This window comes from Alternaria viburni (genome assembly GCF_023758015.1).
Source record: "Alternaria viburni strain BMP 2772 chromosome Unknown scaffold_21, whole genome shotgun sequence".
Classification (NCBI taxonomy): Eukaryota; Fungi; Ascomycota; class Dothideomycetes; order Pleosporales; family Pleosporaceae; genus Alternaria; species Alternaria viburni.
The window spans coordinates 164,521-176,681 of record NW_026055790.1 but is presented as its reverse complement, the minus strand read 5'-3'; the positions used below and the strand labels follow the sequence as shown (position 1 = coordinate 176,681).

Sequence of the window (12,161 nt, the reverse complement as noted above, 5' to 3'; positions counted from 1 at the left end):
GGGGCTCGTCGGGTGTGGGGAGATACCACGAGGGGGGACAGAACGACGTGCATAGGTTTCAAGAATTGGATAGCGACGATGAGAAGGGTGGCGTTGTATTAGATCAGGCGTTTCAGCCGGCTTTGAACGGAAAGAGCATCAATCCGGATGAGCTATACTTTAATGATATGGATATTAGTGCCTGGGAGGGCAGGGCAGCAGCTTTGGGTGAGGCAACATACCAGGACCGTGGTCATCAACAGCGTTACGACGAATATCCTGGTAGTATGGGCAGCAACTACAATTCGGCCGAATATGAGGAGATACTTTTCCGTCGAGTACTCGACAAGATTCGCATACAAAGAGCAGCAGGCTATACCGATGTGCAGCTTACTGCAGAGGAGCTAGACGCGTATCATGCACGATTTCTTGGCCCAAGGACGACGGATGTTCGCCCTGAAGCCCAGTCTCGACCGAGCAGTGCTTACTACCCCAACGACCCTGCAAATGTGGTCAGAGACGATGCAATTAGCAAGCACGGCAGTTCTTCCAGATCGAAGAAAGATCAGAAGCGAAGTTCGCTCTTTGGATCAAAGTCGAAGGAGAAGCCCAGCAGTCGCAAACGTACATCTACTGTATCAACCACAGATAGCCGTGCACCGCCACCCGGCTTCGTCATACCTGGCCCAGATGGACAGCCTATGTATGCGCCCATCAATGCTTACCAGGGTAGCCTGGAACGGGAACGGGAACCTCCACGTCCAGCGTCCCGTTCCGCGTCTGATGCTAGTCATTACGTCCCTTCGCCATCACACGCCAGCTTTTCTCGAGAAATGCTCGGCGCGTTCCCAGAATCTGTGGTCGATTACCGTCCAACGACTCCTCCACGGCAAGGTCGTTCTATATCATCTCGACAGGCTGCATACGAGGCTGACCTGCCACACGGGTCACGCACACGATCGTCCTCTATTCAATCCGCTGGGCTTGTTCCGTTCCCCGTGGAGCCCTACCAGTACCACAACTTCAGTCCTACATCCTCTACATCACCGACTTCGCCTCAACCGCAATATACACGGAGTGTAAGTTCGGCCGTGTCTGAAGCTAGCTACACATCAGTGCCACGACGTGTGCCTGTCCCTGCTGCTGCATCGGCATCGCTTCAACGAGCGGCACCTGCAGCACGTAGCCATGTCAGCCAGTCGGATCCAGCTCCAGCTGCACAAGCATCAAGCTCTGCTACTCCAGCCCAACCTCAGGAAGCTGCCAGAGGAAGTGGCCATGGAGTTGAGAGGCGGCGGAAGAGCGGTAAAAGTAGGAAGAAAGGTTGAAGCATCTCGATGTAGTTGTACATGGCACAAATCCCCCGCTCTCCAATCTGACACTTCTGATCCAATTGATTCTTGCTTTCGTAGACATTGCATACAAGATAGTGGCCTCGAAGACGGCCACGTATGTAGTGGGCCCTTGATATTCCTGTTGTACTGATAAATATATGTATTGCTTGCTCCACTGAGGTGTGTTGTTCGATAACAGTCATTCGATCTGACTCTTAAATCAGCTAAACGTGTCTCGAACTGGGCAAGGAGCGCATGCAGGAACGGGTCTGTCCCCTCAATCCAGCCCTTAGCACGATTTGTTGAATGCCATATTGCGTGTGCTGCATCTGCATCTTGCAGCTGCATCTGGGTCTCGAACACTTGCAACGGTTTTCTAGACACTTGTGCGACAAGGGTACGCGCACAACGGCCGTTGCATAACGGCTGTTTCGATCGCGATCCCGTTGAAAGTCACGGGTAGCCATCAAAGAATGACCAATATTGATGGAAGAAGTTTTGGTCACTTGTGTTGCACTGCCCTCGCGTAGAGACGAATAATCTCCGCGATTTTCATGGTTCACGCACATCATCGCACATGGTGCACAAGTGGGATCTGAGATGTCGCATAAATCGGAGACTGGGGGTACCTGCAGGGCTACGCCCAACCACCAAAAAGCGGTCAGTTAGTCTGCGACGATCATTCCTCTGCTTGCTCCACAAGTTCGCGCACATCTTTAAGCTGGCCAAAGTTCCTTCCCTCATCAGCGAATTCCCCAACCGTGCCATCTTTTGTGGTCTTTTTCTACCCGTCGACGTGTTCCTTACTAGTCCTTGACTCATTTTACCCACGTTTTCCCGTCGTCGTCGTCGTTGTTGCGCACGGTGGCCTGTGTTGTCATAGTGTGAGAAGTTGGGTTGCTATAGCCTCGAATTAGTTGGCTAGTAGGGCACCGCGCATCAGGCCAAGGCAGGGTCAAGGAAGCAGGGAAAACCTGAGCTGAAGTGAGGCAAAAGAGGAGGCGATTGAAGCCCAAGAGACCCACATCCCTTCACCGGTTGTGTGTTTGCGACAGCTCTCTTCTAGTCCACTGGATACTGTTGCGCTGGCTTCAAGACTCACAGTCATAGAGTCGTTGTTGTCGCTAAACCTCATCACCGCGCATATCAAGAGTTATCTTGCGCTGAATGCGCTGGGCGGATCAATACACTTTACACCACCGCATCCCGGCTTCTGTCGCTCGCGCGCATTCATCCCGTCGCTCATCAACATCAAGCTTCGGAGTATCAACAACACCCCTTTCAGCCTCCATACACCCTAAACCAACACTACTCCTCCCCTCCTCAACCCACACCCCACGCCCCACCACCATGGGCTACGGCAGCAGCTCCTGGAACCCCTTCTCAACAGGGGGCTCACCCTCGCGACGCTCCTCATCCGGATACCGCCCTGGCTACGCCTCGTCGTCGTACTCGGCGTCCTCGCGCCACCACAGCTCCACGTCGCGCTACAAGCGCTCACCCCGCGACTCGTACATGCAACACCTGTACAAGAAACTGCAACACTTCCTCCGCGAAATCTGGCGCTACGCCCAACGCCACCCCTACAAAGTCTTCTTCATGGTCATCATGCCCCTCGTCTCCGGCGGCGTCTTGCACAAACTCGCCCGCCAGTTCGGCGTCAATCTGCCTGAGATGGGGGGACCGGGTGCGAGAGGCGGGTACGCTGGCTCAGGGCACACCAACACCAACTACAATACCAGGGGCGCCAGCAGCAGCGGCGGCTACTACGGCAGCCAGGGCTACGGCTACGAGAACACCCGGAGCGCTCCGAGTAACGGCGGCGGAGGCATGATGGCGGGTCTCGGCAACATCGACATGCAGAGCGTCTCTTCTGGCATCGGCGGTCTGGCTAGTCTGGCGAGTATGGCAAGCAAGTTCATGTAAAGAGTTGAAGAGGAGCTGACTCGAGCTTCCTCTTCTAGGAACGGTCGAGAATGTCCTTACTATTACGCGCGTGGTCGGGAATCTGACGCGTGGGAGCAGTGATTGGTGACATGAGGAGCAGAGGAGTGATCCTCTGCAACAGGCTTTACCGCAGATTATGAGTGAGGAGATGGCGAGGAAGTGGGAGTATTGGAAAGGGCTGTGATGGTGGGGAAAAAGGCGGTACTTTTTGTTTTTGCCTTTGGGCTTTTTCTTATTGCACGACGTTACGACGGCGCGATGTGGGAGACGTTTGACGACGTTTTCCCTTGTTCTTTTCCGTTATGGCTTGTTTAGCTTTCTTATTTTTTTCTTTTCGTTAGAGATATCCCTCCTTTGCGTAGGCTTGGACCTACCTGGCGTTCAGATGCAAATCAAAACTTGCTCTTCTTATACCTTACTACTCACATCATGCGTGCAACGAACTAATATCATCAAGCCTGTGAAGTCCGTGTAGTAGATTATCCAATCTAAACCAACAGTGAAAAGAGACTCAGGTTCCCAGCTAAACTCCAAGGATATCGTCATTCATACACCCCATCCCCATCCCTCCCTCCTCCCCATCCCCGCTCACCCAGAAACCACATTAGCAAAAACCTTCGCCGCCAACCCACTCAACAACCTCGCCTTATCCGCCTGCGGCATCTCCTGAAACACCGCATAAACACTCTTCCCCTTCGTATCCCTCACAGCCCCGAGTCTATTCCCCGCGACCGCCCCCGCAACCATCCCCGGGAAGTTGGCCACAATAAACCCCATGGCCCCTCCACTCAACCCGCCGACTATACTCCAAAACTTTGACGTCGGATGCGCGTCCTGATCCGCCATCCCCTCTTCCCTAAGCATCTCCTCGAAGATACCACCGAATTGCTCTTCAGAGAACCGGTTGTGGGATTCCTCGGTGTTGCCGGCGGGCGCGCTACCGAAACCAAAGGCGGACCAGGGGAAGCCTTGGGCGAAGCCTCCGCCTGTGCCTGCGCCCGCACCCGCATTTCCTGGGATGTCTTCTTCGAAATCAGAGTCCGGTGTTGCGGTACTGCCCGTGAAACTGTTGTAGGTGCGTGCGGCGTCGTAGTCGCGGCGCCGTGTCGCGTCTGATAGAGTGTAGTAGGCGTCGTTGATTTGCTGGAAGCGCTTTGTGCGGCTGGCGCGCTCGGGGGAGTCGGAGGGGACGCGGTCGGGGTGGTGCTTTAGTGCTGCTCTGTGGGGGGAGTGTTAGAGGTTGAGCGGAGAGAAAGGTTTGTGGGTAGGTGAGGTGGTACTTTTTGTAGGCATCGCGGATTTGCTGTTGGGAAGCTTTTGAGTCGACCTCGAGGGTTTTGTCTATGGTGTTGTATGAGCTTTCGGGTAGGAGGTAAAGGTTTGTGTGCGCATACAGTAGTCTGGTTGGGGAGCTGCGTGGTGTTAGTTGGATGTTATCGCTAGGCTGCTGTGTATCTCACCCATGATGTTGGCTGGTTTCGGAGATTGGAATTCGAGCTCGAGAGTATTGTTTAGATTGATTGTTGGGTATGCGATCAAGGCAGCGAGCAAAGTTCAGGTAAGTGAGGATGTAGGTTGTAGGTTGTGGGTACAGTGGTGTGAAGTTCAGGGACAGGTACGCGGGTGGCAGCAATGACGTAGACGCGAGAGGTCTAGCCACATTGGCTTCACGTTTGCACGTGAAAAAGCAAACCTGAAACCATGTGCTTGGGAATGCTTGCAGATCGTGCGATATACACGGATGCATCACAGGAATTTAAGCTTTTTGTCTACTTTGTCACAATTCGAGATAAGCAGAAGTATCGGACGAAGAAAGATTAACATATCTTGCCTACCAATTGTGGTAGTCAGACGAGCTCAGCCTTCAATCTTTAGGTACATAGAATGGAATAATAATTAGTGTTAAGCCGATGCAGCGCACGTCCTAGCTAGGTATCATACAACAAACCTCGATCAACCCCTCCCTCAATCTCAGCTCTCCAATGCCTCCAAGCCATCTCTTCAATCATATCCAATAACACAATCCCTCCAGATCAAAAGTATCAACAAAGAAAAGGATCTCCTTATAGGGCTCAGTACAAGGAAGAGACGATGCAATACCAATCATGTCTACCGCCTGAAACTCGAACTTAGGCCGGCAAATGCGTCAGGAGAATGCCGTCCACTCATTAATCCAGAAAAGTCCACGCTCTCGTTGCTGACATGTCTCAGGCCGGGGGTTTGTGCGGCGGATAGTGCTTGCCCTTGTGGTGCGCCGGTCATGTTGCCGAATGGGTTCGCACGCCCAGGTACTTGCGCTGCAGGCGTTGAAGCTTGCACAGCTGTTGGTTGAGCTTGTTGCTGCGGCGCTTGCTGAGGAGCCTGCTGAGGCTGATTGTATAGCGAAAGAATCGAGGCGTTCTTGTCGAAGGGATTGGAGCTTTGCTGTTGGTATAGTGCCTGTTGGTTCTGGAAACTCTGCTGCTGGGTCTGATAGTTTTGTTGTGGATCCTGGTTTTGGAAGCCTGATTGTTGGGTCTGCCACGGGTTCGCCGATTGGGGAGTTGAGACCTGGTTATACTGCGGCTGTTGCTGTTGCTGTGGCTGTTGCTGTGGCTGTTGTTGCTGCTGCTGCTGCTGTTGTTGTTGCATTTGCTGCGACCAAGGGTTCGGCATCTGCTGCTGCGGCGGAGCAGACATCGGCTGAGACATCTGTTGCTGTTGCTGTTGCATCGTTGGCTGCCCAAACGGATTCGAACTCGCCAGATTTGTCGGTGTAAACATTTGGCTTTTCGACGATCTCAAAAACGGATTTCCTGGGCTCGAGGGATTGGACATGGACTGATACTGTGGCTGTTGCGGTGCGAAGAAGGCGCTGTATTGTTCGGGTATCTGCGGCATCGGTGGCGGAGTGAACGACTGGTTGTACGGGTTCGTTTGTGCAAAGGACGAGGGTGTGGAATCAGCGTAGCCTCCAGTTCGGTTCGGGAATAAGGGCTGTTGAGGTTGCTGTTGCGATATCTGCATGCCTTGAAACGTCTGTTCGAGGCTCTGCTGCTGTTGATCCCATGGATTTTGTTGATAGCCGAAATTCTGCTGCTGCTGTTGCTGTTGCTGGGGGACCTGTTGCTGGGCATAACCTTGAGGTGCCTGTTGCTGAGCATATCCCTGGGGCGCTTGTTGTAGGAATGGATTGTAGGACGTTTGCTGGGTCTGAAGAGGGGCGAGTTGATGTTGCTGTTGCTGTTGAGGGGCCTGCGCGGGAGCGTCTAACGCATCGAAAGGGTTCGTAGAAGACGCGGTAGGGGGTGCGGTGCTGATTGTGTCGAACGAAATGCCGTTGGACGCAGGCTGCGATGCCGGTGTCGGTGTGCTTCCTCTCGATCTGCCAGGATCCTGCTCTCCAAGTCGAATCAGAGCCTCCACTGCCCTGTCCAGGTTCCCATTCAGCCCCTTCAACACCGTGGCGTTGCGCTTGTCGTCTGGGAAGCCCATATCCCGGAGAGTTGTAAGTTTCGAGTCCAAGCCATCACCAGAAGTGTGTATGTTAGAGCCGAACACCCTGGACGGCTTGTTGATGCGTGGCGGCGACTGGTCGTGTTGGCTGAACCCTCCCAGACCTGGTGACAGCGGAGGAGTGAGATCCCGGGTCGTGGAGGCCTTTCGCAATCCAAATCCAAAGCGGCCGGTGGGCTTCGGCGGTAATGGCGGTGGCCGGTCCTCAGAGCTCGTGCTGCCTGTGTTTTGTCGCGTGCCCGGTCGCGAAGCATCCAGGTATATCCTCTGCTCGTATTTTGCCCGTATGTATCTCTCCATGGCACTGTCTACTTCGTCGATGTCGATGGGTATGGAGGGCTTGACGTTGCGCGGGTTATACGTCTTGTTCGACTCGAGATTGCCAATGCGCTTCATGTTCTACACAGGTGTCAGCAATCCGGTGTGAACCGCGGAGGTCTAACAAGTCTTACGTCTACTTGCGCATTATCCCACTTGTCCATACTCAAGGACTTGACCTTGGAGATGTGCGTTCCCAGCTTCCGATGTAGGGCCGCGCATCGCATGCACAGGAAGATGCCCAGCTACAGCAGACGTCAGTTTTGGCTTACGGTCGAGGGACGATCGGTTCGTAGAGGGTACGGTTTCGCTTCGTGGTATGGGTAGACTTACACTCCAGCTTGCCCATCCTGTATGACCTGGTTAGCATCTGAGAGCCCAACGAGATGCGCCTGCACTACGTACCTGGATTCCGCGCGCCACAGTCGGCGCATGTCCCGTTTCCAGGGACCGTCTTGATGAGGTCCTGCAGCGCACGCTCATTACGCGCCTGCTGGCGTTTGTTCAGAGCCGACGCCATGTCGTCCAGTCTGGAAGGAGGAAGCGGTTCGGGCGGAGGTTGAAGATCGGGGAGCGGCAGAACGTGCACGAGAGCAATACGCGCGGGGAAAGGGGGCAGGACGGACGGCAAGAGGGCGCGTAGGTAAGATTACTAGAGAATGAACAAGTCCATCGCAAAGCAAAACATGAGCACAGAAAGGGGAGCTCGTAGGGCCCTTAGTTGACACGCGCGATGACGAGTAATGCATCCGTTCCACTTCACACATGGCATCCGCACAAGCTCCAGAACCCTGCGTTTTTGGTCTATATACGGCATCATGCCCCTGTCTGAGCTTGCTGCCCTCCGCCCAAAAGTACATCATCGACCTCCCAACCCGATGGGCGTGGAACAGCTTACGACAGCGCATGAACGACGTGCAGGCGTGGTGGCGCGACTCGTAGACGCTGCCGATCTGCCCAGGTGGTTTTGGTAAGGCCGAGGCCGCCGTCTTCGTTGCCGCAGATACGATCCAACGCTGACAGACATTGCCGTCGTCAGCTCTCCGGTACTCTAGAGAAGGAATCTTCCCAGCTATTCAAAAGCATACGCAAAGCACACACAGAAGCGCACATTCAACACTCTCAGCGCTGTTCAAAAGAATGTATGGTCACGCAGGTGGCTTCAAGCAACATAGAAATCGTAGCAAAAAGCCTAAAAGTGCCAGATATTGTTCTAGTGACGCAAATATGACAACTATAGAGATGAAGAGCTCAGTATAGCCGTTGATTAATCGTCCATTGTGATTTTGTGAATATGGAAGGAAAGCTGAGGCCGAGCTGCGACGAGCTTTTCAGGCGCGCGGGCAGCGCCAAGCGAATGCTGACAAAGACGAGGGTCCGAGCGGGCTAAATTCTTCACACGTAAAACCAAGCTCTGGCTCGTTCTTCTGCTCATCAACAACCTCGCGATGCACAGCTTGCGGCACGTGCTCGACACCGAATGATTCAATGTTTGTTGTTCGGAGAGTCGTCGCTGCTGTGCGCGTTGTATGCTACTACCCCACTCTTGCCTGCTCCCTGGCTCGTCTTCATGGCCAGGAAGCAACTTTTCTCTCTGTGGGAGATTAATATTGGTTTTTAGCAGAGCCGTGTCTTCTCCACCCTACCCATATTCTTCTGTGGATGTGTAGGACTATAATTGGACATACATCTTTCTTCAGTTCATACTCTGTGCTGGTTGTTGTGACGATCCGAGCTTCGATGTGCAGTGGACGCTGTGCCTTGACGATTTCCTAAGGCAGCTCCCATTGATCGGGCTTCGAGCTTAAACACGCATTCGGCTGCTATGGTCTTGCCCTCGTCTATGTTTCGTTGTCGACCCCATCTCGCTGAATCAGCTGAATGATGAGCGCGATTCCAGGGCAACACCACGACGTGTCATAATGACACGTTGAATACTGGACCAAGCTGGCCAGCTGAGACGCCTGCACTCATGCATTTGGAGGCTTCTATCTCCAAGTCCAAGCAATAATGTACATATCCATTTCTGCGCTTCCTCCTTCGACATCCACACCAATACTGCGCCTCATAGATGCGCCTTTGATACCTCATCCCCTCGGAACCGTTTTGGCCAGATACCCTGCTTACCAGGCGACAGTATACCATTAGGATCGACGGCGTCTTTGATCGTCTCGACGAACCTTCGATACGCATGATCGTTGAAATCATACAGCGAAGCGACACGATCTGGGTAAGAAGTTAGCGACTGACAGGCAATCTCGAGGCAGAAGATATAACACATACCCATGGTGTTGACGTGGCTGCGATACTTGCTGTATCCCCTCTTCTTACCCGCCTCGAACAGGCCATCAAAGATGTTCTGCACCGCTTTCCGATGCATCGCGTTCGTCTTGTCAAACGTGAACATGTTGACGAAAATGACTAGATAAGGTATCGACGTCAGTATATGTCATCATCCACCGCTCAAAAGTCCGATCTTACCATGACGCTCATGCATAAAGAAGTCACAGAACAAATCAAAGTTATCCGCCTCGCAGATCTTCTTCGCGGTCCTGACCCAGTCCAGAATCTCTTTGCCCTTGGAAGGTATAATAGGGCTGTAGTCGTAATGCGCACCAATGCCACCCCCGGACTTTGGCAGGCGGAACTTCACCATAGGAAGCGACCAGAGCGTCGGTATACCAACGAAGAACCCACCATCCATCTCAGGAACAGACGTAGGATCCAACGTCTCTCCATCCGGCGCAGAAAAGATCTTACCAATCAATCGACCTTTTGGCGCTTTCTTCCCAATAATCTTCTTCAGCTCGTCGAAATGCGCTTGAATCACATCCCTCGCGCCATACAGGCCGAACTTGGCATTCCAATACCCCAGATCAAACTGCTTCTGCAACTCCTTGATCCTCCAATCCGGTATCGAAGTGTCGTGTGGCCAGAAGTCTTCTCTCGGACCCATCATGCCCAGCCATTCCGTCACATTGGACACGTACACGGTGTTGGGAAGCAGCCCGTCGCGTCGCAACGGCCCGAAAATATCGACAATCGTTTCCACGTCTTCGAAATCCGGCATGTCGAACGAGCAGGACATGAAAGCTTGGGGTGCGGGCGTGAGCCAGATACCTAGTTTAGTCACGATACCAAGGTTGGACTGCAGGAACAGTCCCTCGATACTGGGTCCGAATGAGAACTTGGAGAGGTGTGCGGATGGGGAGTTGGACATGGCGAACTGGCCTGTTCGGACGAGCTCGCCGTTTGCCAGCATGGCTTCCACGCCGGCGATGTGCTGGTGGTGGGTTCCTGTGGGCGTGAAGCCTGTGCCGCGATCGATTGTGTTTCCAATGACTGAGCCCCAGCCGAGAGAGGGTACGGAGGGCCAGACGTTGAGCTTGTGCTTGACGCAGTAGTCGTAGAGATCGGTGAATGTGACGCCTGGTTCGACGACGGCGTACGCGTATTCGGCGTTTACTTCGATAATCTTGTCCATGCGGTGGAGGTCGAGGGCTACGCAGCCGGTTACGCGAGGGGCGGGTCCGCCATATCTGATAGATGGTCAGATGGCGCGTAGCTGGTTTGTACGTGGGAATGTACTGACCCGAGATTCTTTCCTCGTGAGAACGTCCATACTGGAATGCTGAACTCGTTCGAAATCTTCAACACGTCTCGTAGTTCCTCGATGTTCTTCGGTCGTACGGCTGCACTGGGCATCTTGCGAGTTCCTTCCGCTTCGTGCAGCTCGTACGGGTCGATGTACTCCGTCAATGCATCACCTGAATACACCTGCGCATCACCAACAACACCCTTGTATTTCGTGATTGCCTTGTCAAATGCATCTCGGTCAACACCAGGCGGCAGCACGGATCTTAGCGGAGCAGTAATAGAGTCTTTGAAGAGGTTGAAATGTGTGGACTGGTATTCCGGGTCGATGTACATTGGTGAGGGCGTCATTGTGGAAGACGTAAGATGTGTACTGCGAAGAGATGACCCAGATCTCCACCATGTTCCGTTATTAATGTATCCTGCAGGAACAAGCCTTCTCGGCTGGGTGAAGACATGGGTCGGGCGTGTGTGAAGGTGTTGTTCCCCACATTGCGGAGAAGACCCCACATCTACCCTTCTCCAACGTTTTCGGGCCTTATCGTGCCGTCACTCCTCTGGACGGGATTTTGGCGTTCCAAGACGAGCGCATCTACGACGTATACAACGTAGCGTTATGAGGGATATTTCAGAGATTGTGTGTTGTAGTACTCGGTATGTGCCAGCAAAGCTTTGCGATCTGCTCCGCGCACATCATTCACAGCCGGGCCCCCAACAGTATCAAATTTGCCTGAAAGTCTGCGCAGCAATCAGAACACAGAATTTATACCTCACAGGATGGTGTTCATGAAGCTGTTCGTAACTGATCGACATTACGAACACCAGAGATCTCGTTGACAGTTGCACACAGTGCATGCGCAACACCGGCCGGATCTCACCATATCAACCCCGTCTTTCTTTCCCAAGCCATTACGACAGGCGTAGCTTTCAGCTCTGGAAAACAGACTTTGTGCGCGAACGCCAAGCGTCGTAAGGTGCGTTCAAGTAGAAGACACTTTACCCAATCTGTTTTTCCTCTTTCCTGCACAATCTTACTGACATTCGCAAACTTTATCCAGGAATCACCAGCTATTTTCTATAATCATTAGCAAATTGAACAGCGTTGTTTTCCAATAAAGAAAAGTACCTCGGATATGCGGCGTCGTTGAAGAGCCTGCAAGAGGCTTTCCCAAACCTGATGACCTTTCTTCGCAGATATTGCGGACCAGGAACCAAAGAGTAGGTCCACCGCAATTGGCACATCCTGCACGTTATTAGTGCGGGTTGATATAAACGTTCATCCAATACACCCTACCGTCATCAGTTTAGTGAAAACGAAACGCCTGTCCCTAACTTCTGGAAAAGCACTCAGGTTTACAATAGCCCAAGGTACTAGTTTACTTTCAATGATCCTTAGTACACTTATGAGGTTGAACGATTTCCCAGACTCGGAGAAGGCGCTAACGATGTCATTTTGGAGGTCGGACTTGGTAAGAGTCTTGTTTGTGCCATCTA

At 52.9% G+C, this 12,161-nt stretch overlaps 4 protein-coding genes across 4 annotated transcripts; 1 reads left to right on the top strand and 3 right to left on the bottom strand.

The window, feature by feature from the left end:
- Positions 1–2,663: 2,663 nt before the first annotated feature.
- On the top strand, positions 2,664–3,239 carry J4E79_008624 (uncharacterized protein; the record flags this gene model as incomplete). Its single annotated transcript, XM_049357479.1, has 1 exon — positions 2,664–3,239. One exon carries the CDS (start codon positions 2,664–2,666, stop codon positions 3,237–3,239), a length of 576 nt encoding a protein of 191 aa, XP_049207950.1.
- A 609-nt stretch (positions 3,240–3,848) lies between these two features.
- J4E79_008623 (uncharacterized protein) lies at positions 3,849–4,724 on the bottom strand (the record flags this gene model as incomplete). The annotated part of the gene is made up of 3 exons (XM_049357478.1): positions 3,849–4,479; positions 4,541–4,601; positions 4,721–4,724. The coding sequence occupies 3 exons, from the start codon at positions 4,722–4,724 to the stop codon at positions 3,849–3,851; spliced, it is 696 nt and encodes a 231-aa protein (XP_049207949.1).
- Positions 4,725–5,369: 645 nt separating this feature from the next.
- On the bottom strand, positions 5,370–7,593 carry J4E79_008622 (uncharacterized protein; the record flags this gene model as incomplete). The annotated part of the gene is made up of 4 exons (XM_049357477.1): positions 5,370–7,154; positions 7,208–7,318; positions 7,407–7,423; positions 7,479–7,593. The coding sequence occupies 4 exons, from the start codon at positions 7,591–7,593 to the stop codon at positions 5,370–5,372; spliced, it is 2,028 nt and encodes a 675-aa protein (XP_049207948.1).
- A 1,545-nt stretch (positions 7,594–9,138) lies between these two features.
- On the bottom strand, positions 9,139–11,018 carry J4E79_008621 (uncharacterized protein; the record flags this gene model as incomplete). The annotated part of the gene is made up of 4 exons (XM_049357476.1): positions 9,139–9,299; positions 9,357–9,494; positions 9,555–10,612; positions 10,666–11,018. 4 exons carry the CDS (start codon positions 11,016–11,018, stop codon positions 9,139–9,141), a joined length of 1,710 nt encoding a protein of 569 aa, XP_049207947.1.
- Positions 11,019–12,161: the final 1,143 nt, after the last annotated feature.